This window comes from Nannobrachium achirus, assembly GCF_963921795.1.
Source record: "Nannobrachium achirus genome assembly, chromosome: 13".
NCBI lineage: Eukaryota > Metazoa > Chordata > Actinopteri > Myctophiformes > Myctophidae > Nannobrachium > Nannobrachium achirus.
Window position 1 is genome coordinate 40,723,406 of NC_137833.1, and position 27,020 is coordinate 40,750,425.

The 27,020-nt window shown below is 41.9% G+C and overlaps 1 protein-coding gene across 1 annotated transcript in view; it reads left to right on the forward strand.

Moving 5' to 3' along the window:
* The window catches only part of itsn1 (intersectin 1 (SH3 domain protein)), a gene marked incomplete at its 3' end in the record, with an annotated part of 74,609 nt that overhangs the window by 33,902 nt on the left and 13,687 nt on the right, over positions 1-27,020 (forward strand). The window contains 12 exon segments of the mRNA XM_080740540.1: positions 579-904; positions 7,972-8,216; positions 8,607-8,781; positions 9,061-9,147; positions 9,245-9,259; positions 9,262-9,401; positions 9,827-9,906; positions 10,229-10,401; positions 12,869-12,914; positions 13,945-14,066; positions 14,760-14,883; positions 16,452-16,646. Of these exon segments, the coding sequence (XP_080596666.1) occupies positions 579-904; positions 7,972-8,216; positions 8,607-8,781; positions 9,061-9,147; positions 9,245-9,259; positions 9,262-9,401; positions 9,827-9,906; positions 10,229-10,401; positions 12,869-12,914; positions 13,945-14,066; positions 14,760-14,883; positions 16,452-16,646 (1,728 nt within the window).

The following is a 27,020-nucleotide window of genomic DNA, read 5'->3' on the forward strand; positions in this document are numbered from 1 at the left end:
TAACAAAAACACACAATGAAACAGTTAACATAAATAAATAATACATATACATACAAACAATAGAAAACCTACAAGTCATGATCCTAAGTAGTATCTCTGAAAGTCCCATCCCCTTCCCACCCATCCCTACTCCACCGTCATTGACACACGACCATCCAAGTATAGCCTATGTTACTGATGCCAGGTATGCTATGAGAGGCGACCATACTTTATCAAAATATGAAAGTTTGTCCCCAAGAGAAAATCCCAATTTTATTATACCTATTATAGAAAATGTGCCTAATGTGTTAAAAAGATTATGTTGTAGTTACCTTTTGTGTTTAAAGTGTCCTCTATACCACTCAGCTTCTTGAAAGAATTGTCTTTTATTTTTTCATTTGCATACTGCAATTTACTACAAGGACAGTAAAGTGATCTTTATTTTTACAGGTGATTGCTTGGTAGTTAGGCCCACTACCGCGGCAACAAAAGGTTGTGCTGTGGTTTTACTGGGAGTGTTTGTAGTAAGCGTTTACATTAAATCATTTTGATATGAAGTTTTCATAATCCCCCGTCTTTACCCTGTGTTTCTTGATCAGGAACCGGGGAGAAGGCACCCGTGTCCAGTCTCTTTGAGCAGAAGACCCCGGTCAGCCACTTTGAGCAGAAGACCCCGGTCAGCCTCTTCGAGCAGAAGACCCCGGTCAATATGTTTGACCAGAAGACGCCAGCCAATATGTTTGACCAGAAGACGCCAGCCAATATGTTTGACCAGAAGACCCCAGCCAATATGTTTGACCAGAAGACACCAGTCTGTAACTTTGATCAGCAGCCACAGATCAAGGTGGTCTATTACAGAGCTCTGTATCCCTTTGATGCTCGCAGCCACGACGAGATCAGCATCGCCCCCGGAGATATAGTCATGGTACGTCATTTCACATTCTTTTTGAAGGGGTACCACTTCACCCCCATAATGATTTTCTTCCCCACATAATGTACTCACCCCATTTTGTTTGTATCACGTTCCTTTAAAACCTGTTAAGACCTGAATCAGTACTCCTCAAACGTTTAGAAAAATCACAGCCTTTCACTTGAGTTGAATAGCCCAGTGGTTCTCAACCTTTTCTGGCCACGACCCCCAAAATAATCACATTTTAACTGGGGACCCCCCCCCCCCACCCTGACGAGACTAAGAGTTGAGGCATTACATTTTGTAATACACAGTTCTATTGTGAAAATAGCCGATCTTCATGTTCACAACACCTCACAACGCGAGGCTTTTTTCTGCCTCTAATGTTTGTCAATTTGGCCAAGGTCCAATTTGTCATTTTAGAGAAAATGTCCTTAAATTGTCACTTTAGAAATGTGCAGATACCCTCTATACACTTAAACTTTATGTTGGTTTGTTTGCTGTTGTGAGAGAAAACAATATTGCACATTAACTCTCTCCCAGCCATTTACAATATGCTTGTGCGCCTATACTGCCAGGAATATTATTATTTTTTCAGTCATACAATACAACAACCAATGAGGCAGAATATAATTGTAAACTGCAGTGGATTTGTATACCACAAGAGTGCGCCAACGACTAAGTGATCAGGCTGACTCATTAGACTGGATGAGAATGACCGCAGCCTTTGTTTATAATGGAACGGCCGGCCGGCCGGCCGGCCGGCCGGAGCGCCCAAACAAACAGCATCGTGCACGCCCTCACGCGCGCAATCAGTTTATTTCAAACAATCGACCATGATGCTGGGTGACCACTCTGTCAGCCTCTCATTTTTTTCCGAATGAAAATCCGTCTAAATATGGTAAAGTTTGATAAGAAAAACGTTAGCTTTCAATGCTAAAAAAAGGCCTATGCTATGCTATGGCCAAACGACTTCCGGGTTACGTCATCGATGACGTAATTTCCATCGCAATATCATTGCTGAAGCTTAAATGAAGCTAGAATGGTCATTTATGGCTCTAAAAATGTCAAAAAAATACCAAAAAAATCGCACCTGTGCGAAGTGAGCGGTGCAGAAATATTTAGGGAGTATGATATACTGTGAACTTTGATTTTCAAGCCTTTTCTTCGCAATGTACCTACATAGCTTACTTACAGTCACAATGTGATGTGTTCACGTAGCATACAGAAATGTGATGTACTTATCAACATTCATAGTTCAACATGACATTCAAGACCTCAAAGATGAATTCTACATTACCACGATATTTCTAGCGTCTTGAAGATATGTAATCTCATCAGCATAGAGTAGACCATGGGTTTTCAAAGTGGGTGACGGGGCACCCTGTGGTGCCGCGACGGCAGTCCAGGGGTGCCGCGAGATAATTTGATAATACTGTATTTGGAATTTATTTTGACACTTGAAAAAAATATTTAGTATAATTTTAAACTTGAAGTCCAAAGTTATTTTTAGTTAGTTCTATCCAAAAAGGCAATTATCTCAATGATTTTCTCGCAAACATAATCACTAAAATATCGTCACTGTCGGGCAGAAACCTTGTATCTCCAAGTTTCAAATGTGTATGTTATTTGGTAAAGCAAAGCCCTGCTTCATCATACAAGAAGACTGTCCCACAAAACTAGTGAAAACAGATGATCTACGATCGGCTGTTTTCACTAGTTTAGTACATTTTATAGACTAGAAGCTGGGCCGCCCTTCGGGCGGCCCAGCGTCTAGTCGGCGACCTGGCCAACTCGGGAACGATGTAAATAGAGAATGAATGCCCCGCCCTTTAATGCAAACCCCATTATACCTGTTGTCATAGGACCTGTTTTGACCATCTGTTTGCCTGTGTCCATTTATGCCCATATATGGAGATATCTGTATCTGTCTGTCTGTCGGCGTCCATTTTATGTCCATATATGGAGATCACTGCAGATATAGTTCTGGGTCCATTTTATGCCCATATGCCCATATATGGAGATATCTGTCTATTTGCGTCCATTTTATGCCTGCCCCACCCTTTAATGCAAACCCCAATATACCTGTTGTCATAGGACCCGTTTTGACCATCTGTTAGCCTTTGTCCCCACCCTTTAATGCAAACCCCAATATACCTGTTGTCATAGGACCCGTTTTGACCATCTGTTTGCCTTCTGTTAGCCTTTGTCCCCACCCTTTAATGCAAACCCCAATATACCTGTTGTCATGTTGTCATAGGACCTGTTTTGACCATCTGTTTGCCTGTGTCCATTTATGCCCATATATGGAGATATCTGTATCTGTCTGTCTGTCGGCGTCCATTTTATGTCCATATATGGAGATCACTGCAGATATAGTTCTGGGTCCATTTTATGCCCATATGCCCATATATGGAGATATATATCTATTTGCGTCCATTTTATGCCTGCCCCACCCTTTAATGCAAACCCCAATATACCTGTTGTCATAGGACCCGTTTTGACCATCTGTTAGCCTTTGTCCCCACCCTTTAATGCAAACCCCAATATACCTGTTGTCATAGGACCCGTTTTGACCATCTGTTTGCCTTCTGTTAGCCTTTGTCCCCACCCTTTAATGCAAACCCCACTGTTGTCATGTTGTCATAGGACCTGTTTTGACCATCTGTTTGCCTGTGTCCATTTATGCCCATATATGGAGATCTGTATCTGTCTGTCGGCGTCCATTTTATGTCCATATATGGAGATCACTGCAGATATAGTTCTGGGTCCATTTTATGCCCATATGCCCATATATGGAGATATCTGTCTATTTGCGTCCATTTTATGCCTGCCCCACCCTTTAATGCAAACCCCAATATACCTGTTGTCATAGGACCCGTTTTGACCATCTGTCAGCCTTTGTCCCCACCCTTTAATGCAAACCCCAATATACCTGTTGTCATAGGACCCGTTTTGACCATCTGTTTGCCTTCTGTTAGCCTTTGTCCCCACCCTTTAATGCAAACCCCAATATACCTGTTGTCATGTTGTCATAGGACCCGTTTTGACCATCTGTTTGCCTTCTGTTAGCCTTTGTCCCCACCCTTTAACGCAAACCCCAATATATGGAGATCTCTGCACACACAATACCGGTTGCGGAAAACTCTGATGTCAGACATCAGCTCCGCATTCGGGGATTCATTTTATGCCCATATCTGGAGAACGCGCGTGCCGGTGGGAAGAACGGTTCTCGAGATTCACATACATACATACACATTCACAGAGATTTTTTGTTGACTCCTGGCGTACGTGATGTCAGAGCCTTTTATGAAGTGATGTCACAATGAGTCAGCGATTGTGCCGATTTCCTCAGGAACAGCCTGATGTTAACAATCAGCTCCGCGTAAGGAGATTCCGAACGTTTCGCGCCGCTTCGGGAAAACCGCATGCCGAGTCGGGCCGAGGCCCGGCACTGCACTCCGCGCCGCAGCGGGGAACGCGCGTGCCGAATCTGAAGCCGGTGGGACGAACGGTTCTCGAGATACGCGGATTACAAACAAACAGACAGACAGACAGAGATTTGTCGCATTTATAGATAGATGATACAAAACTAACAGTTTCCACCCGAAACGACGATATGCTATGAATATAAGGTGCTGGCAGTGGCGTAGATCCAGTAAAAGCATAGAAGGGGACAAATGCGCGCGCGAAGCGTGCGCCGCCGCGCGCGCGCTTCCGTGCCTGTGCGCGCGCGCTTCGCGGTTAGCACTGCTCAAAAATAATATGCAGTCCAGACCAGAAGCTCAAACAAAACAGACAGAGGGCAGAACGGAGAGGGGGTTTAGGAAAAGTCCAGGATATGAAACAACCTGGCCATTACGCCTGGACCTTTCATGAACTTTAAACCGGTCTCAAGTGCAAGTGTAATGGCCAAGACAGATCTAAATTAGCATGAACAACACAGCATTTGATTGGTCTGTTCTGTTTGGCTAACACATGTCGTCACGAGTAGAACGGTTTCTCATTGGTCGATTCTAATGTTTAGTTAATCAACTAGCCAATCGATGAAGAATGAAAGAATCGTCCCATGCTAATATGTTTTAGCTAAATAAACCGAAAGTGAAATATAGGAGCGGTTTGCACTGCTCAAAAATCAGAAAATCATCAGGCAGGCGACGTTTGGCGATCTGGCTGGCTGGGCCTCCTCAAAATGGCGACGTTTGGCGATTTGGCTGTGAACTAGTTAAGTTAATCATCAGGGGACCACACCCCCCCCAAATAATTTGTGGACCCCCTGGGGGTCCCGACCCACAGGTTGAGAACCGCTGGAATAGCCAACGCTAAAATCTTGTCTGACACCGATGCTTTCCCGGTTTTGATGAATGAATAATAATAATTTAAAAGGCTACCTTTTCTGGCTTTGTCTGGTTCCCGTGTCTGTTTGTACGTATGTCCCGCCCCATCCCACATTGACCAAGCTTTGTTCCCCCGTTGTTCATGCATGAGATGAGTTGACCCGGAAATGAAACCCTTTTTCAGCTTAAAGGGCACAACATATGGTTTTCTATCAATAGCATTTGATGATATGTACACACGGCAGTCATTTTTGCTCTTACATTAGCCTAATTGTGTGTGTTTGGAATGTGTCCTATTCAACTATCCTGACAGTTGTGTGGCAGTCAGACACTACCTGCACACATACTGTATACTGTAGATACACAGTCATGCTAGAATGCATACACATGTATATGGGTGGGCGATATGGTGATAAATATCGTTGAAACAATACAATGTCATTGCAGAATTCATTTAAATCTGCATTTTGGTCTAAATCAAATCATGTCAAGGTCTCCCCTTATACTGTCAGAGTTAAATACTTTTAAGGGTCAATTTAGGCATTAGATATTGTATTTTTCCATTTCGCCCACCCCTACATATGTACATCCAAACCTACAATCCCAAACGCGTCGTGTTGCAGTCTTGCAGCCCCTGCAGTTCATTGGCTAGAACTGATCACATAGCGGACTGTTACACAACCACAGTTGCTTGCCTACCGAATTCTTGCTTACCTACCCCGATACCTGGATGTTGTGATCACGTGGCGCACTCAAGCTTGGAAACACCCCCCCCCCCCCCCCTCCCCTAGCCTGACACTGAGCCTGAATTGACATTTTGTTTCACTCCATTATTCAGTCTGAAAGTGCTTCCATACACATTAATTTCTGGGATGGGCGTTGCCAAAGAGGCATTCTTCTGCGATTCGTTCACCGCCTGAACAATCACAATAGTAGCAAAGCAGATGACGTAGTAATCAAACACAACAAAACATGTCTGCTACAGATGTTTCATAGCGAGATCGATTTGATCGCATGTTACCGTGGCGGGCGACGCAATGTTTATGTTTATGTTTGGGAATGTGCGGTACTGTCCGGCGGCGGCGCTGTGTTTCTTGGAATCGCACATGAGTTCTGGGAAAACCCCACCCACACTGCTCACAAGCCCCGACGTCATCGAGTTGAAGCGACGCTGATTCGCTGTATGGATTTCCAAACGAGGAAAACCTCTTCAATGAGAGCGTCACCAGACCCCTGAATCGCCGAAACAGGCTACTCGCCCCCGCTTCTTCCAACAACACCAAGCATCAAGATGTCTTTTCCTTGCTCCACGAAAAGAGAAGCAATGATTTTGTTTGCATCGAGCGACAGCTGCGACTAGAATGAGGGCCGCCCGAACTTCTAGTACTATACATTAGGGTACATACTGTACAATACAAATGGACATTTTCAGGTTTCATGTTTGGGTGTCTGTAGGTGTTTGTCTAGTCTAGTGACATGTCTCTCTGTGTTCACGTGCGTATGTATGTTTCAGTGGTATCTCCTCTGTATATATGTTGTGTCCAGTATGTATGTACGTACAGTACGTTTTGTGTGTGTGTGTGTGTGTGTGTGTGTGTGTGTGTGTGCGTGCGTGCGTGTGTGTGTGTCTATTAACTGTCTCCTCTCTCCTCTGCCATCCTAACTGAAGGTAAAGGGTGAGTGGGTAAGTTCTAGCACCGCCCACTGTGCTGCCTCCACCATTCAACAACACGCCACACTCATCTCAGTCCCCACTGTCATTGGTCCATCTCATGCCATATCCACGGCTCTCTGCCAGCGGCTGCATGTCATATTTGATTGGCGTTATGTTATTCTTGTTTATGTTTTTGCAATACGTTTCGTTGTTTATGTTGGAATGAGCGTGAAGCAGGACTGACTGACCAGTGAATAAATACAAGTATAATAATAATAATAATGGTTATAATATATTTAGCAAATGACAGTGAAATGATAAACTAGACATTTTGCAAATGTTAGTGAAATGATATATTTCAAGTACAAGCTTGTGCTGGTGGGATTTGGACTTGTTACTGTATTAGTAGTCTTTCATTGACAGAGTGCCGATGCTTAGTATGACCTGAGGAAGGGTCAACATTTGTTGTGGAATGATTTGTAATTTGGAAATAAACAAACTGTGTGCCTATTAAGCCTTGAATTATTTTTGTCTCAGTTATTAGTTAAATGTAATTCTAATCTGTCTGGGTTTGGCAGTAAGACATGGGTCAGATTGGGTTGACAAAATGATTCAGACTGAGCTGTCTGACATACTGTGTTGTCCTGCTGTTAGGACTACTCTTCTAAGTAAGGCTGGGCAATGTGAATTCTTTAAGAGTGAAAATAGCAGATACACTATGCTGTACAAGCTCACCACACATCTCACATGCGACACGTTGTGTACTTTTAGATCTGCTATTTTGCTTCAATATATATATACTGTATATGTGTGTGTATATACTGTATATAATATATGTATATATTTTATATTTATATATATATAAATATATATATATATATTCCCTTTTTTTTATTCCCCCAGCCCTACTTCCTGTCATCATTGTTGTGTTTGTTAAATCATCATGCTTTCCCACCCTGGAGTTGCCAGTTTAAGAAAGCTGAATATATTTTTGTTTGGTAGAGCATTTCTCAGCAATTAACTCATAAGATACAGAATTCTACGACATGAGTGGGCGACTAGGCGTTAAACCTGGTCCTTTGTCCTGATAGGTTGACGAATCTCAAACGGGAGAACCCGGTTGGCTCGGAGGAGAGTTGAGGGGGCGAACCGGCTGGTTTCCAGCCAATTACGCGGAGCGGATCCCTGACAGTGAAGCACCAATCAGTCTGCGCTCCTCTGCCTCGGCCACGCCCACCCCGGCCCAACAACAGCCAATGTCGACGCCTCCTCCTGCCCCTGGGCACCCTGCCACTACCTCCTCAGCCAATAGCAACTGGGCCGACTTCAGCACCACGTGAGTAACGTTTCTCTATCATGTAGAGCACTGGTTCTCAACCTGTGGGTCGGGACCCCCAGGGGGGTCCCCACATTATTTTGGGGGGTCCCCAGATGATCACCCTAATGTGAAACATTGTTTTCTCTCTCAACAGTAAACAAACCAACATAAAGTTTAAGCGTATAGAGGGTAGATCTGCTGTAGATCTGCTGTTTTCACAATAGAACAGTGTTATACAAAATGTAGGTTTGAGAAGGTTGAGATCCACTGATGTAGAGCAAGGAGCCCGGCTATTTTCAACAAAGATGTTTATTATTTTTCTTTTCCATATACCATATACCATGTACCCATGGTACCCCAGGGGAAAAAAGTGTCAAAATGTCAAAGTGTCTGTGTGTGTGTATCCAGTTGGCCCTCTTCTACGGCTAACCAATCAGACAGTGAGGGTTGGGACGCCTGGCCGACCTCTTCTACCAATCAGAACCCTTCGCTCAGTGTTCCCTCAGCGCAGCTACGGCAACGGTCCGCCTTCACACCTGCTACCATGACAACAGGCTCCTCCCCTTCTCCTGTACTAGGACAGGTAACGCACGCACGCGCGCACACACACACACACACACACACACACACACACACACACACACACACACACACACACACACACACACACAGTAGCTGTCTTATAGAATCCCAAAAATTAGGACTACATTACTTGAGGTTCTTTAAATCAAGGGTTCCCCAGCCTTTTTAGCTTGAGACCCAAATCAAATAAAACATTAAACATGTTAGCTTTATTCTCTATTTTCTCATTCTTTCTTTCTCTGTGTATCTTGGTCTCTTCTCTGGTCTGTCGCTCTCTCAGGGAGAGAAGGTAGAAGGACTTCAGGCTCAGGCTTTGTATCCCTGGAGAGCCAAGAAGGACAACCACCTCAACTTCAACAAGAACGAGGTATATATACCGTCCATGAATTAATCTGTGGGGTTTACCTATATCTCTGTGTATGCAGGCCACACCAGATAATAACAATTCATTCTTGTTCTTGTAGATAATTACCGTGCTGGAGAGCAGCAGGATATGTGGTGGTTAGGTGAACTTCAGACCGGACAGAGAGGCTGGTTCCCTAAGAGCTACGTGAAGCTCATCTCTGCTACAAGTACAGTCCCCAGCACCACCACCCCCACGCCACGCAGCAAGAACACCAGGTGAGCTCAAACGGCAGCACGGGGCTTCATTGACCATTTCAAGTGTTGTCTAGTAGGGATGTGTGCGAATATTAGGAATAACGGGGCTGCCCCCACTATTCGGTTTGTAAATAATATTCGGTTATTCTAAAAAAAAATAATAATAATTATTGAGATATTAACTTTATTCAAGATTTACATTTTGCACCCATATTACTGTCATGTCTTAATAAAATGTTGCTTTTAACAAGCAAATTAAGTATTCCCATGGTTGATTTGCGGAGCGTGACTGTCACACTGTTGCGCACTCAGTGCACGGCTGTCTGCTGCCTCTGCGCAGCATTATTCATTACTCTGAAAAGTTGTTACAGTGCAAAGTTTGCGTGAGTACTTTAATAAGAAATGCTCATTAATTGACGTACTGTGTTTTTGTCTTGCTCCCGTAGTGAGTCTGGAGCTTCAGAAAGCCCTCCCAGCGGGAAACGCCCTTCACCCTCCCCCACCAAACCCTCTGAGTCTGGAGAAGGTGACGCCCACACACACATCTGCATGCCTTATACACACACACACACACACACACACACACACACACACACACACACACACACACACACTAGGTCAGTGGTTTCCAGGCACTCTGTGGGTTCCTTAGCGGGGTGTAAATTGACCCATACAAGTCTGTAACTCTGACAGTGTACAAATGGAACCAAATAATGAACCCTAACGGGTTCATTATTTGGTTCCATTTGTACACTGTCAGAGTTAAGGGGAGACCTTGAAATTTGAAAGTTTGAGAAACACTGCACTGCACGGTGAATATAATTGACTTCCCTGTGTTGTCTGTTCAGAATACCTAGCCATGTACACCTACGAGAGCAGCGAGCAGGGAGACCTGAGCTTCCAACAGGGGGACGTCGTCATGGTGACCAGGAAGGAAGGGGACTGGTGGACAGGCGTGGTCGGGGGCAAGACCGGCGTTTTCCCTTCCAATTACGTCAAACCGCGAGACTCTGCGTCTGAGGTGAGAGAACGTGTCTGAGGAGCAGGACGGGGTTTTGGTTTTTCTTTGGAAAAGGTACAGTTCACTGGTACAATGTCAACTAAAAGGAGATCCTAGCAGGGTTCCCACGGTCATGAAATTCCTGGAAATATTTTGAAATTATAAAAATATTTTTCCGGTACTGGAAAAGTTTGGGAATTGATCAAGGGTCCTGGAAGGTCCTGGAAAAATTAGCTGTGTATTGTCTTTGGTTATTGATTTTGTTAATGCCTCTGAAAAATGAAACATTGGCCAAATTGTCAAATATTAGAGGCAGAAATTGTGAAAATAGCCGATCTACATGCTCACAACGCCTCGCAATAGCCCCGTTTACATGCACGTTCTAATCGTATTAAAAACAAGATTTTAGATAAACCCGATCTAATTCTGCATGTATACACCTAAATAAACCCGATCAAAACCAACACGATTTAGATTCTGATCGGATGCAGAGGGGTGGTCTAGACTTTTTTACGACCCGATCAAAAGGAAAATCCTTCCATGTATACACCTAACCCGATTAGAATGTGACATGTTCTTTCAGCAAAGCACGTGAAGCATATTGCTGATGAGCGCGACAGAGACAGGGGAGAGACACGCGCGCACACACCCACCCACACACACACACACACACACACACACACAACGCAAAAAAATCACGAGAGAGAGAGAGAGAGAGAGAGAGAGAGAGAGAGAAACTCACTAAATAGACCTGTAGGCCTACTGTACGTGTGGTGTGTGAGAGACAAAGAGAAATAATTTAGCGCAACTGGACGCTACCCTGTCCCGTTCATCTATCCTCCTGAGTCCTGTCGAGTCCTGTGCGTCTTTCACCAGGTCAGATTGACCTGGCCACTAACTAATTGTCTTCTTGCGATCATAAATAACCTAAGAAACCACCAGCAAAATATCCTTTATGCTATTAGACATCATCAGATAAATAATATTTAAAGGGGACTGGGTTAAGGGGATATAAGAGTCGCTTTTAAAATGTTTATTTGCACTTGTTCATGAAGCCTATTATGTTCTATGGGCCGTCGGGCGCAAATATGGATTGTGACGTGATGATGATTATAATAATGATAGCTACATGCAGTGGTGGAAAAAGTAGTCTACTACATTTTTCAACTTGAGTAAAGGTATCAATACTGCAACGCAGAAATACTCCATTACAAGTAAAAGTCCAGAATTCAGAATGTACTTGAGTAAAAGTGCAAAAGTATTGGCATCAAAATGTACTTAAAGTACCAAAAGTAAAAGTACAAAATGTTTGAAAATAGCAGATCTACAAGCTCACAACGCACCGCGATGCGACGCGTTGTGAGCTTGTAGATTGGCTATTTTCAAATAGCCATGGTAAAAAGTAGGGCTAAAGTGTTTTATGTAGGCCTATGTTTTATAATATTATCATTTATATCTGCAAAGTAACTGACCTAGTTTTCAAATAAATGTAGTGGAGTAAAAGTACAATATTTGGATCCCAGATGTAGTGGAGTAGAAGTAAAAGCATTGGAAATTGGAAATACTCAAGTAAAGTACAAATACCACAACATTTTAAGTAAATGTACTTAGTTATTTTACACCACTGCCTACATGTATACAGAACAACGCACATCCCCAATAATCTAATTAAAAGAGCATTGCAGCTTTTTTTTCTCACTTTGGTGGGGCTGTGCATTTGCATTAGGCTCAGATACAGGGAAATGCGATCACAAAACGATTTAAAAGTGGGCACATGTAAACACCAGATCGGATTGATCTCACCCCATGTAAACACTTGATCCAATACCTTCAATCGGGTTTATTTAGATCAGATTGGAATGAGGCTGTCATGTATACGGGGCTAATGCGAGGCGTTGTGAGCATGTAGATCGGCTATTTTCACCATGAAACGGTGTCAAACAAAATTCCTCAACTCTTAGTGCTCGTCAGAGTGCCGGGTCCCCAGTTAAAATATGATTGTTTCGGGGGTCACGGCCTGAAAAGTTTGAGAACCACTGTCTTTGGGCATTGCGCATAGGAGTAAGCGACTCGTTAATGAGCTGAATTATTGTTATATAGTCCTGGAAATCGGGTTAAATATTCCGAAAAAGTTTTGGAAATGAATTGGTAAAAATGTGTGGGAACCCTGTCCTAGAAAGCTTTATGACTTATTTACTTAGGAACCCTTTATGTATCTCATATAACATTGAAAGATAGGATATCACCAATAACGAAAAAGAAAGAAGCAGTTAAGAAGAAGAGAAAATAAAAAGATTTAAAAAATAATTACTACCATTTAGTGGGTATGCAGTGCAAGTGTGATTCTGATTTTGTCCCTTAGCTGGGATATAATGACATTATGGCCTGTCTGTTATTAGTATTGAATTGGAATGCAGCATTTGTACGAGTAACAACTTTTTTATTTATTATACACAACCTTTCTTAATTTATGCCTCTCTTTCTCTAGTGTTTGGGACCAGCAGGGAAGACTGGTAGTCTGGGGAAGAAACCAGGTAAGCCGGCAGTCGCGCTTAGCACGATTAACTACAGTTAACCACCACTACACAAACACACTTTATTTACAACTCTAACGGTCTCTGTTTTTTTGGGTTTCTTTTTATCGGTTTGATATCTTCTCCGTCTCAGAAAGTAATCTTTGCTGGCAATGGTTTGTCATCTACCAATCAGAGACAAAAACATTAGTCAGGTGACTCCTTAGCATCCTGAATTATCGGCGAACGATGTGACAAAAGTGGGAATCGGCATAACATTACATTAACATTAGTGATATCACCAGTACCTTGAATCTACTTCACTTAATTAGATTGTGTCAGTATGGGTTTATCTTTGACGTGTACGACTGGACGTGTTATTTGTGTTTGCTGTTTGTTCTCCTATAGCCAAATTCCAATTCTTCTATTTCCACACTTGCGCACTGCCTCTAAATGCACTCAAGGATCTCCTCCAGTTTAATCAAGTGGAACACTTTCACTCTCACTCCGTCTCACGCATTCATACACTGTTGTTTTAAAAAAAATATGAGCAGATCAAAGTTTAATCGCCTCTAAAACATCACTTTTGAAGTCCATGACATGGCGCAGCTTTTAGACCCCATCTCTCAGACACAGAGTATTTTCCATCCCATAGCCCGAGAAGACGGTCCGTCCAATAACAAAACATATAGTCAGTCAAGTCAACACTTCCAGCATTTGATTAGAAACACGATTCTTGACTAGAGTCTTGTCACAGGGTCACCTTGCTGAAGATAAGTATGCAGAGAAATTTGAGACAGAGTTCTGGACAAAAGTCAGTTAATATTGCGGTTCCTCTATCAATCTATTTTCGCTTGACTTTTGTTCAGAATGTCCAAAAAACAGCACACGAATCCTGTTTGGAATGCATCGCTTTTGAGGCGAATTACAGTACCAACCTAGCAACCAAGGCTGCTAACATTTGCTGCTGCTACTTTGCAATACCAGTATGATGATGACCAACTCTCAACCTCTCATTGGTTGTTTTTCTGTCTGTATGTCTCTCAACCAGAGATCGCCCAGGTTATCGCCCCCTATAGCGCTACAGGAGCAGAGCAGCTGACATTGGCTCCAGGACAGCTCATTCTCATCAGGAAAAAGAACCCTGGGGGTTGGTGGGAAGGTGAACTCCAGGTACATTCACATCAGTGTTGTTTTTGACAGCAAATTTTGATTTAGTTTTAGTCATAGTCTTTTGAATGTTAATGTCTTTTAGTTTTAGTCATAATTTAGTCTCCTGAAAAGTATTAGTTTTAGTCTAATTTTAGTCAACTAAATCTACAGTTGATTTAGTCAACTGAAATGTATTTTGGCAGGCCTTGATGGCATCGTAATGACTGATTTTACACTTTTACACTTTACACTTTTACACTTTACACTGAAAATAGCCGATCTACAAGCTCACAACGCGTCGCAGAGCGACGCGTTGTGAGCTTCTGCGACGCGTTGTGAGCTTGTAGATCTGCTATTTTCAGCATGCAAAACCTGAGAGCAACCAAATATAAAATGACTCTCTTCTCCACTAGTCCCTCCCTAACGTTTTAGTCTAGTTTTTATTTTGTTGACGAAATTGTCAATATATTTAGTCTTAGTTTTAGTCATCACAGCTTAGTTTTTATTTAGTTTTCGTCAGTGAAAAAAACGCAGTCGACAAAAATTTTTAGTCATAGTTTTAGTCGACGAAATCAACACTGATTCACATAAATATTTGATTGATTGAATCCATGAATATGACTGAACGTGACTCCGTTTTGAAATTTGTACAAAAAAGTCAAGCAGTATTGATTGACCATAACTTGACTCACTGTGGTATTGTGATCAACACAGGCCCGAGGGAAAAAGCGTCAGATTGGCTGGTTTCCAGCCAATTATGTCAAACTGCTGAGCCCCAGCACCAGCAAGACCACGCCCACTGAGCCCACCCCGCCTAAACTGGCTCCTCCCAACACAGGTATACCCACACCACACCTTAATGACTTTTAGTTAAAATAAATATATTAAAAAAAATAACTTGATCCCTTGATCACAAAAAAGGATATTTGTAGTGATCTCCGGGGATAAATGACTACTCTGCATTCGACCCATATTGGAGCTTGTGCAGCTCCAGGGGGCAAATGGGGAGCAGTTAGGGAGTAAGTGTTTCACTCAGGGACATTACAGACACCGAGCCGGTGATCAAACCCGAGACCTTTCGGTTCCCAGACGGCAGCTCTAACTCCTGAATCACATGCTGCCACTTGGCCTGGGCTTTGGGCAAATATCAAATTCTATGGGGGAGAAAGAAAAAATCAATATTGAGATGTATATTACCACTGTATCCCTCAACAGTGTCAAGGACAATGAATGACTCGGCAAAATCATCTCCTCTCCATTGCTTTCTCTTTAACCTGTGCTATTCAGAAGCCTGATTTCAGTATCTCTAGGTTTACTGCTGAGTTGTTTGATTTGGGTCATTTAGACAGCACTGTAAAGTAGGGGTCTTCAACATTTTCAGACCAAGGACCCCTTAGTTGAGAGAGAGATGAAGCCGGGACCCCCACAACCTTTTCATAGATTCCATATTGTTTAATTGTTTGACAGCACGATCATCAGTGTATTTTGAATTCATGTCAATTCGTGTTTTCAGATATTTAACCATTTGAACTGTCAATAGTTAATAAAGTTGACCTTTCACTATGTACTTAGTCTGCTCTTTTTCCCCTACACCAAACCTCTTTGACAAAAATAGCCAATCTACAAGCTTGTAGATCTGCTATTTTTGGCTAAAGTTCTCAGAATAAGGACACTAGGGTTCAAGTGGTTAATATAAAAAAGGAGAAAAAAGGTTCTATCACACAAAGATTTGGAGGACCCCCTGTTGTAACTCTGAGGACCCCCCTTGCTGTAAAGGTATTACATAGTGATTTCTGACCTATAAATACTTTATAATTTAAAGGTGATACACCATGAAATTTCACTTTTCCTATTTTAAAACCTTTTTTTGGGGTCCCACTAGCACCTTCTATCCTCACAAAGTCCCATTTCTGACCGTTGTCTTTCTCTGGTTTTGAAAAGGCGAAGGTTAAAAGTATCCCACGGGTTCTCAAAACAGGCTATCCAGATTTGCTGCCGATTGTGACGTCATCTGCCGATTGTGACGTCATCATAAATAAAAAAACAAAACAAAAAAAAAATGTTTTTTCAAAAAAATATATTTTTTCAAAAAATGCGGGTGTGGCGCAGTTCAGGCCAAAAGTGGTACTGCAGCTGAAATGCTCAGAGCCATTCAAAAATGAGAGAGGCTCTCTATTCAGGAGTGGTAATTTAGCCTCAAACCTTTTGAAAAACGTTTTTGGGACATAAACAATATGACATAAATACTTTTTAAATGCATGGTGTATCACCTTTAAAGTTTTCATTGATCAGCTCTGAAGCACATAGACTGTAAAAGTATGAATTGATCTCAGAGCGTACAAGTGGAACGCATGGATCCTTACGGCTCAGCCTTCACTGTGTAACTCTCTACATGTATCCTTGTAGCGCTGTGTCAGGTGATCGGCATGTACGACTACGTGGCACAAAACGACGACGAGCTGGCTTTCCTGAAGGGTCAGGTGATCACGGTGCTCAGTAAGGACGACTGTGATTGGTGGAAAGGAGAGCTCAACGGACGCGAGGGGCTGTTCCCTAGCAACTACGTCAAACTGACCACGGACACTGACCCGAGCACGCAGTGTGAGTACGCGCACATAAGACACAATCCAGCCCCAGCACGTCACTCAATACATGGATGTTAAAACGCGTCATCACACACACACACACACACACACACACACACACACACACACACACACAAACACATGCATCAGGAGCACACGCCCACACCACCAGCACTGTCTCATACACACACGCGCACACGCTCCCCGGAGCCAGGTGTGGAGATGCTGTCCCTCTCCTAACCTTTGCCCTTTGGTTGTTTTGACCTAACAACCTTCACCCTAACACCCCTACGGGCCTCTTTGATACCCTCTCAATCACACGCCACATCTGCGTGGTGTGTTGTGTGCGTGTATGTGTGTTGTGTGTGTGTGTGTGTGTGTGTGTACATGCAAATGTGTTTTGTGTGTGTGTGCGTGTGCGTGCGTCCCACTCTCCTTGCATGTGTTCCTTTCAGCATGTTCCACCATAGACTAAGAGTTTCTAGAGTGGACTCTATTGAACAGTTTGACTGTTGATGCTGTTGCTGAACAGAGACTTTCTTATAGAAGTTTTTCAAATTGGAATTAGAATAGATTTTACTTATTATTTTTACACAATTATAACACAATGAGTCAAAACATTGGTTAATCGGTGGGGTAGGACCCTCCAAAAATGACATTTCTTGACCGAGTGCATTGTCAGCCGGGACAGGTGGATTAAATGTTAAATGAGCTCACCTCGCTGAGCTTGTAGATCGGCTATTTCTGGCATGCCATAATCATACTACGGAGTATAATTTAAGCATACAAATCAGTATATCATATATGATTATAAGAAGGTATTTAAATGTTTTAATTAAGTTAACGCAAAATGATTACACTTTGGTAGAGGTTTGGATGTGAAGGTGACCTTGCTTGCCATGAAGTAACTCGAAATATTGGTGAGATACTGTATCTTCAATTCCATTGATTAAAAATGTATAATCGCTTAAAACGGTAAAATCAAGTTTACATTTTGTGTAATTTGTATGTTATGTTACGTATATGTTATATCGCCAGAATCCACATTGCGTTAGTTTGTGCAATAAAAGATTGACTGTTTCACCTTGAAATGTAAGTCAATGGGGAGGTTACAGAGTAAGTACTGAAGATATCTCACCAATATTTGCAGTTGCATCTTGGGAAGGCAACTACACAACCCAAACCTCTAGCTAAGTGTAATGTTGCTGTCCGTGGGACACTAGCGACCTTAAGCGACGCTACGGCAACGGCAGATGACAACGGTAACCGGAAATGATCCACGCTCGATAGATAAATCTGCCGTCGCCGCAGCCGTCTCTACTACGGCAGAAGCTCCCTTCCCACGTAGCGCCTACTCCGTCTGCTGCGTGTACGCGTCGCCATGGGAACCAAAGCGTTCAGTGAAAGGGGTGGGAACCCGTCGCCGCCGAGGCTTTGCTTAACCATTTTGACCGCTACGGCGATTACGTCATAGCAGCCGTTGTCCGCCTGGCGTTGCCCTCCTGAAAATCATCGAGCTTAAAGTCTCTATTGTGTGGCTACAGCACATACAGAAGCTGTGTCCAGTGAAAGTCAACCTGTCAGCAGCGTGTTGTCCTCTCTAGACCCTCTAGTTCTATGCTAGAGTAGACCACACCTCCACACTTCCTGCCTTGCTGCACGCTCCGCCCACCTAGCACCCAATTTGTTGTTGTTGTTTTGTTTAGTTGTTTTTGTTGATGTTGTTGTTGTCGTCCTCTCTCTAGGATCATATCATTACCCAGAACCCCCCTCTCCTCAAAGCCCTCAAAGAGACCCACTAGGCCACGCCCACTAGGCCACTCAACCAATGGGACAGCAGCAAGAGGTCACATGACCAGGAAATGGCGACTCTCCACCAATAGAAGCCAGAGAGACAGACAGACAGACTGTAATGTTAAAGCCCAATGTTGGCCAAACTCTGTCTATGCATGGCTTAGACTGGACATGGCCAAACTCGTGTTTATTTTAAGGCTCTGGCTCCAAACCTGCAACAGGAGGGAGAGCAATAGAGTCACTGCTCCTCTCATATCCTCCTCTCTCCTCATCTCCTCTCCGCCCCTGGCCTCTCTTCTCCTCCCCCGGCCTCTCTCTCTCTCTCTCTCTCTCCTCTTTATTTCTCGTCTCGTGTTCCCTCCTCTCTCCCCTCCTTCTCATCGTCTGTCACAGTTTGAACAATATTGGGAAGGTCGTCTCCTTCCCACATTTTAGATGAGGAAGGAAAAGCAGGGTGCAGAGGAGAGGAGGAGATTGACGCAGAGCAAAAAGAGGAGAAGGGACTAGTTGTCCTCCTTTCTCACAGATTGGACTGATTTTAACATGCAGTTGCTTGACTGGAACACATTGACTGTATACCTACAGACACACGTTGATACACAAACTCTCTCACTTGGCAAACACACACACACACACACACACACACACACACACACACACACACACACACACACACACACACAAGCACACAACACACACATGCACACAGCCAGCCCTATCCTAGCGTGGTAAAAGTGGATAGTGGGTCATTTTGTGGCTTTCTGGGAGATTCCTGTCATAGAATCAGTAGCTTAGCCCCAACCCACCTCCTCCTCTCTCTAACCCCCGCTCCCATTGGTTCAGCAGCTTCATTCATGTGTCAGTCAAAGCGCTGGCTCCCATCTCATCCCCTCACTAACCCTTACCCCCCCTCCCACAGCTTCACAGAAAGACCCACTATCTGCTGGAGGACCAGTCTCAATGTCTTTGTTTTTATTCCCTCCTCCTCCTCCACTCTCTCTCCTCTGTACCTCCCCCACACAAATCTGCTGGAGGGTCAAATGTCAATGCCAAAGACTGCTCTGCTATGCTCTACTCCAGTGGTTCTCAAACTTTCAAATTTCAAGGTCTTCCCTTAACTCTGACAGTGTGCAAATGGAACAAAATGACCCGTTGGGGTCACTTTGGTTCCATTTGTACACTGTTAGAGTTACAGACTTGTGTGGGTTAATTTAGACCCCCACTATGTACCCGGAATCCGCTTTGAGAACCACTGCTCTACTCCACTCTATTCTATTCTTCTCTCGTCCTGTCCTCGCTCCTCATCTATCTTATCTGTTCCTTCACCTCCTCTACTCTCCTGTCTCCTGTCCTCTTGTCTTCACAAAATGGCTGTGGAGGAGACAGGAGCTCCTAGGGGAGACGAGGAGGAGGAGGAGGAGAGGGGAGACATCAAGGAGAGGAGAGGAAGTAAGGCAGTATTGAGATGTGTCCCGCAGCAGCTACGGGCTGAGTTTCAATCCAGAGTGCCGTTCCCTTCGACCCATTTAGACCTGGAGTTATTTCATACTTTAGCTATTGAAAAATAGCAGATATACAAGCTCGCAGCGCTGCACTGATTGCTGCGCTGTGAGCTTGTAGATCTGCTATTTTTGAAAAGTCCTAAAAATCTGTGCAAATCTTTGAATATATGTATTTTTAGAGCGAACATTTGTAACTCAAATTTTGCTTCTGGGGTCCCTGGAACTAAATACTTTGAGAGGGTGGTCTGTGGCCAAATACATATCATTTTGGGGGTCCTTGAAAAGGTTTGGGCACCACTGACATAGAAACATAGGTTTTTCAGAAACCTGTTACCCTTTAGGAGATATTTATAGAATCAATAGTTATATTTTTCAATAGTTAAAGCATAAAATAATGGTTAAAGTGATAGTTCCCGGTCTAAATGGGTTAAAGGTTTTGAAAAAGTCAAGGGAGCAGATCTGTCAATGCTGTCGGTCAGAAACCTTGTATCTCCATGTTTTAACTCTTTAGGTCACACCAAAGTACCTATGAGAGTGGACTGGATACCCTGTTCCGCCAATGCATTTCAATGGGAATGGAGCGGTTTCCTGCCAGTAGCGGATTTCTGCAAACAAAAAAACAACAACGCTCCATTCTCATTGAAATGCATTGACGGAATCGGGAACCCACTCTCATAGTTAGTTTGGTGTGACCGTACCCTTATATATACTTTTCCTTTATTTTATATATTTTTCCTTTATTTTATTTTATTATTATTTTTCTCGTACTACTGTGTCACACAAAAGTGGCATAAATAGCAGATCTACAAGCTCAAAACGCGGCGCGTCGCCTCACGCTTTGAGCTTGTAGTTCTGCTGTTCTTGCCATTTTTGAATTTTAAGCCTGAAAAGTACGTCGTTTTGGACATAATGAGGTTTCTGCCCGACAGCGACGATGCGGAATGTAACTCAGTCTGAGGCTCAGGACGGAAAAACATTTAAAGCCAATGCTACAGGTGCTTAGCATACCAGCTAACCAAATACCACGCTCTCACACACACACACACACACACACACACACACACACACACACACACACACACACACACACACACACACACACACACATACCCACAGACACTAAACACACGAAACGAGATCTACATGGTACAGAGTTTGGATGGATGCACGTGACTTTTAACCGTGTGAAGTGATCACATACCCAGACATACACGCAACCACACATTATCTCTCATGCAATGTTTTTTTTTATCCATAGTAGTTAATTATTCTTGAATTATGTATTAACTTTAAATGAACCGTTTTATGCTCCGTTGTTGTTTTTTGTTTACATGTTTTATTGTTTTGTCTGTTGCTATGACGATGAGATGCTGTCACTGTGTAAGGGTTGGGTTGGGTTGGGGGGGGGGGGGGGGGGGGGGGGTGGTGGTTAAGGGTGAAATAGGCCAATGATGGGACAATGACATTTCACAGACACAGACTTGGTACTATAAAGCAGGTTGCACAACCATGTGCCTTCATCCCCAACTCATCTGGTTCCGTTAAACTTAAGACATACCGCAAGTACCGCTGTGAAGTTGGCCGTTTTATAAACTGACATAACTTGCCGTGTAAGCTTTTTACCAGTTTCAATTCCTGACCATGCATCGTTGAAAATAACTGAAACATCTCAACATTATATATATATATATTCTTTTTTTTTTGTGCCAATTTGCACTCAGTTATTCTAGCCGCCCTGGTGTTCATTATGAAATGTTGGTAGCTAAGGCAATTAGTAAAACAAGCGTCTTTTGCTTGTTTTCCAATTCATACAGTATAAAGTGCTCCTCAACCTTGAAAAAGCCGGGATGTAGTAAACTATGGAACACAAGAACACTTGCTAGTAGACTTTACACCATGGGATGTCCATAAGTATTAATGAACCCCTATCAGCTTTTGCCATTAATAAGTATGCTGCTGCGTTTAGCTAGTTGCGTGTATTCCGTGTAAACCTGCCGTGAAGTGACTGATCACAGCCATAGCTGCATTAAATAGCTTGTTTTGTAAATTCATCAGTTGAGGTGATTTCCAACACTGTTACTCCTCACAACAAGTGAACATGTTAGACGTATTATTTGCTTACATTTTTATTCATTTTATAATGCTGCTATTTAATTATGAAGAATTATACATGAAAATAGAGGGTTTGTACCTGGTTTATTTTTCCAAAAACTAAAATCTCTCTCCCCCCCCCCCCCCAATACTGCACATTCACAACGGGATGCAATGCAGTTTTATTGTGTGTGAAGCGATTCCATATTAAAGCCTACTGTAAGTCGATGTGAAGATTCTACACAGAGGAACTTAAATCACATCTACACCCTAAGCAATGTGAAGAGCAATACACGTATGTTGAACATAATATATTCAACAATTGCAACCATTTGCAACTTTTCACTGAAGCAAATAAAGCAACAACCAATGCAGGACCCAGTTTGAAATGTAGATAATGCTGCGTGGGTGCATTTCCAGAGAGATATATATAGTGCAGCGCTTTTGAATGAATTAGAGAGAATTATCTCTCTTGAAAGAACGTTGTGCTCGCTCCTTGTTTTATATTTTATTTTTATATATTCTATAGATTTTTTTTCCACAGACCACAAAGCCACATAAAACACCTGCAAGCATGATCATTTTTATCCTTGTCCGTTCGTTATACTGGAAATGCACCAAATTGATCCATTAGCAAGGTACATGCCAAACTGTGGATTGTTACCCTTGCTTGAAAGTAAACAAAATACTTTGATCCCATATGGTTTAGAACTCATACACTTAAAAGAAATCAAGGACAAGACAGTGAGACATACAGTAATCAGGACTGAAATGACATTTACAACATGCATAATCATAATCACATTCAAGACATAAAAACACCAAGACACCGACATGTTAACTACAGATCTAGAGATAAAATGTACACTGTTATTACGGCCAAAGAGTTATCACTGTCCGACTACTTGAATTTTACAGTTTTCGCTTTGCGGTTGCCATTTTCTGTCTCGCCTTGTGTTTAATGCTAAGGTTTACCAACATGAACCCAGGCAAATTTATTTGTATAGCACATTTCAGCAAGGCAAGACATCAAAACTGACAAAATAAACACAAATTACAGTCCAGAAGAAAGATTAAAAACACTATCTCAATAAAAGGCAGTGGCAAATACAAAGCTTTGATTTTAAGAGCTGTAACAGACCTTCAGTTATCTGGGCATTTGTTCCAGATATTTGGTGCATAAAAACTGAACGCTGATTCTCCACGTGTAGTTCTGACTGCGGTCTGGATGGTTTGTGATATAGCACGAGGTCATGTGTGTATATTGGCCCTAAATCATTCAATGCCTTATAAACCCACAGTAGTATTTTGAACACAGAAATGGAATAAGCTAACACGACCTATACAAAAATATCCTCATTATTAGCTGCACTGCACTGTTCTCACCACCTTTAAAACGTCCTCTTTTAGACCTGAGGCCAATTCTACAAATGCCTTCTAAAAATCAGTAGTTCTCTCACATTTTCTATTTTATTATAATTTTTTTTAATTTAAAAATGGCAGATGTACAAACTCGCAACGCGGTACGAAGTGACGCGCTATGAGCTCTTATATCTTTCTTTTTTGAATAGCCAACACAAAAATCAAAACCGACACAGGTGCTTTCTGGGTTTTAATGGGATAAAATGACATGATTTACAGACAGAAAGCCTTGGAAAAGATGGACAGACAGAATACCTGGACAAAGACACACAAAGACCAGTAGATGAATGTGTGCACAGACAGAGACTGGTACCGTTACAGATGAACAAAGCACCCATCCTTAGCAATATATGGTATGAGTTACCATGGTAATTTACACCCATGGTGTAGCTTGTCACAGGGGGGGGGGGGAGTGGGAATGAGTTACTAGGGCCCAAGGTGGAGGGAGGGGCCTTAATTATTGTATACTTTAGCTATTGAGAAATAGCAGATATACAAGCTCACAGCGTGGCACTGAGTGCCGCGTTGCGAGCTTGTAGATCTGCTATTTTTTTAAAGTCGTGAAATGTGTGCAAAACTTTGAATATATGTATTTTTTAAGCTATCATTTGTTACTCAAAATTTGCTTCTGGGGGAGTCCCTGGAACTAAATATTTTGAGCTGGGGGTCCGTGGCCAAATACATACCATTTTGGGGGTCCTTGTCATGAAAGGGTTTGAGCACCACTGACATAGAAACATAGGTTTTTCAAAAAACCTTAGAAGGATTTGAAATATTGAAAGACTTGCCCAAATTGTTACGATTTTTCTAAAATAGATCTACAAGCGCGCTGTGAGCTTGTATATCTGCTATTTTTCAATAGTTAAAGTACCCTGGGCCCAGAATTTGGTGCGACACCCCTGCCGCCCTTGTATCTGTTTCCATAGCAACAGACTATTTAAGTATTATTAGTGTTGCCATATCAGATTTGTATTTCATTGTTGTTTTTTCTTTGTTTTATTTTCCAGACGACAGTATTGTGATTTTAATGTTTACTTTTGAAAATACAAACGGTGAATGAAATGATGAACTACGCAGCTTTTTATACAACAAGCAATAGAACTATTATTAACCCGCTTCAATCCCATTGGCTCCTCAGAGTATCAGTATTGAAGGTGGAGTTCTCTGATTGGGCGGTTAAACCTTGGCCAGTGGTTATTAAACTTTGGCTTCAGTCGAGAGACAAAAAGGGGGGATGGGGGGTGCTGGTATTTGCACGTTTTAATGAACCGTGGTCCTAAGATTAGAGAATATATTTGTAAAATTGGTGTATTGGGCTAAGAGTTTTCTAACCACTGGTCTCGCCAACTCCCAGTCAGCTAGCTGCTGTTCTTGATATTAGAACATGGAACCACCAAGACCATAGCCATACTGGACACCACTTGGGTTTATGTTCAATATTATGTCGTAGCTCCCATTTGCTGCTATTTTGTTCATCTGAATGCAGTTCAATTTGTGGACACATTCATGCAAGTGGAAGGGGCGCATTGCTGTTCAACCTTTACAGTAATATATAGAATGATTTTATGATGCAAGTGAGCTAGAAGATTGACATTAATGTAGCATATTTTACCTTTTTTGATATACATCCATAGACTAAGCGTGGTCTATGGTATGGCTATGGTCTGGTCAGTGAAAACAATTATGTATCTATAGTCAAAACTAATGAATGATTATGGTAATTGATGCTTTACATGGTTATTAATTGCAAATCTAATGAATGGATGGATGAACAGCCAAGCCAAATGTAACAAGTGTGTGTGTGTGTGTGTGTGTGTGTGTGTGTGCGTGTGTGTGCGTGTGTGTGCGTGTGCGTGTGCGTGTGTGTGTGTGTGTGTGTGTGTTTTTGAGTGAATGAACAAATGAATGAATGACCAATATAGAGTGGACGGATGGATAGACAAAGGAACTTAACAGATTACTTGAATGAATGGTTGAAATGTACAGAATGTTAGACCACAATCGCTAGCTTTGATACAAAAAGATGTCCAGAGTTTTCATTGGTGGAAAACTTTGATGGAGAAAATCTGATTGGTCGTAAATATTAAACACTCTGAGACAGACTGGAGTCTGCCAGCCTCATTACTCAAACGCACATGCATCGCTCACACACACAAAGGAACACTCAAATTCTTTACTTAAAGTAAAAGTATCAATACTGCAATGTAGGAATACTGTTACAAGTAGAAGTCCGGAACTCAAAATGTACTTAGGTAAAAGTACAAAAAGGATTGATATCAAAATACCAAAAGTTAAAGTATTCATTATTTCAGAACGTCCCATTTCAAGTTTTGAAATGTATACAAATCTTTTGAAAATGGCAGATCTCCAAGCTCACAATGTGTTGCATCAATGCAACGCATTGTGAGCTTATAGATCGGCTATTTTCAAATGGCTGAAATATATAGGGCTGATGTGGTTAATGTATGTTTTGTTATAATATTTCAAATAATAACTTTTTAAATAATTGTAGTGGAGTAAAAGTACAATATTTGCGTCTGAAATGTATTTGAGTAAAATTATTGGAAATTGGAAATACTCCAGTACTCGAGTACAAATACCTCAAAAAAGTACAGTACTAAAGTAAATGTACTTAGTTACTTTACATACAACACTGGGAACACAGATACATGGAAGAATGCATTGATGCTCGCACACATACTGTACTGTACATGGGTGCGACGTGCGTGCATCGCTAGGGCTGTCACGATTACAAATTTTAGTTGATGATTAATTGTCATAAAAAATGTGATTGCCGATTTAATTGTGCTTTTAACATTGAACATTGGAATATAATTTTAATTTCTGTTTGGTTTTTAGGCTTCATAATCACAAATTGCACAGGGTCAATATGACAAACGTATATGTTCAATGACATTACTCATTTAATAAGTTCATACTTATTAAATGATGTGTTGTAAACTTGTAAATCTGTTTCAGCTATTTTTGGAAAATGTGTAAACATATTTCAACATGGAAATGATTATTATCGTTGTTGTCGAGTGGAAACCTAGTATGTCCAAAACCGTTTGTTTTCTATGTATCATTTTAAAAATGATTTAAAATAGTTTAAATAGCCGATCTCGCACCGCAAGGCGTTGTGTGCTTCTAGATCTGCCAAAGTAAAGCTTGGAGATACAAGGTTTCTGCCTGACAGTGATGTTATGTAAATAATTGCAATTATCTCAAATAATGAATTGTGTTTAGGCGATTATGTAATAATTGTGACAGGCTTATGCATCGCTCTCATACACACATAGCCATAGGAAGGCACACTGATAGATTGCATCACTATCAGACACACACAGGCAAATATACAAATACAAGGGAATGCCGGTAGATGAAAAGGTATTTAGCAAATAACCATTATGTTTCAATCACATATCTGTGTTCCCTCCTATACCCACAGTTTTACTCTATTTATTATCTGTCATCCTATCTAAACAAGGCACACCACATATTGTACATGAGGAATGAATAGTATTTTTAATACTCAAAGTATATATACGGTACAGTAAATGAATTACTCCTGACCTCGGCAA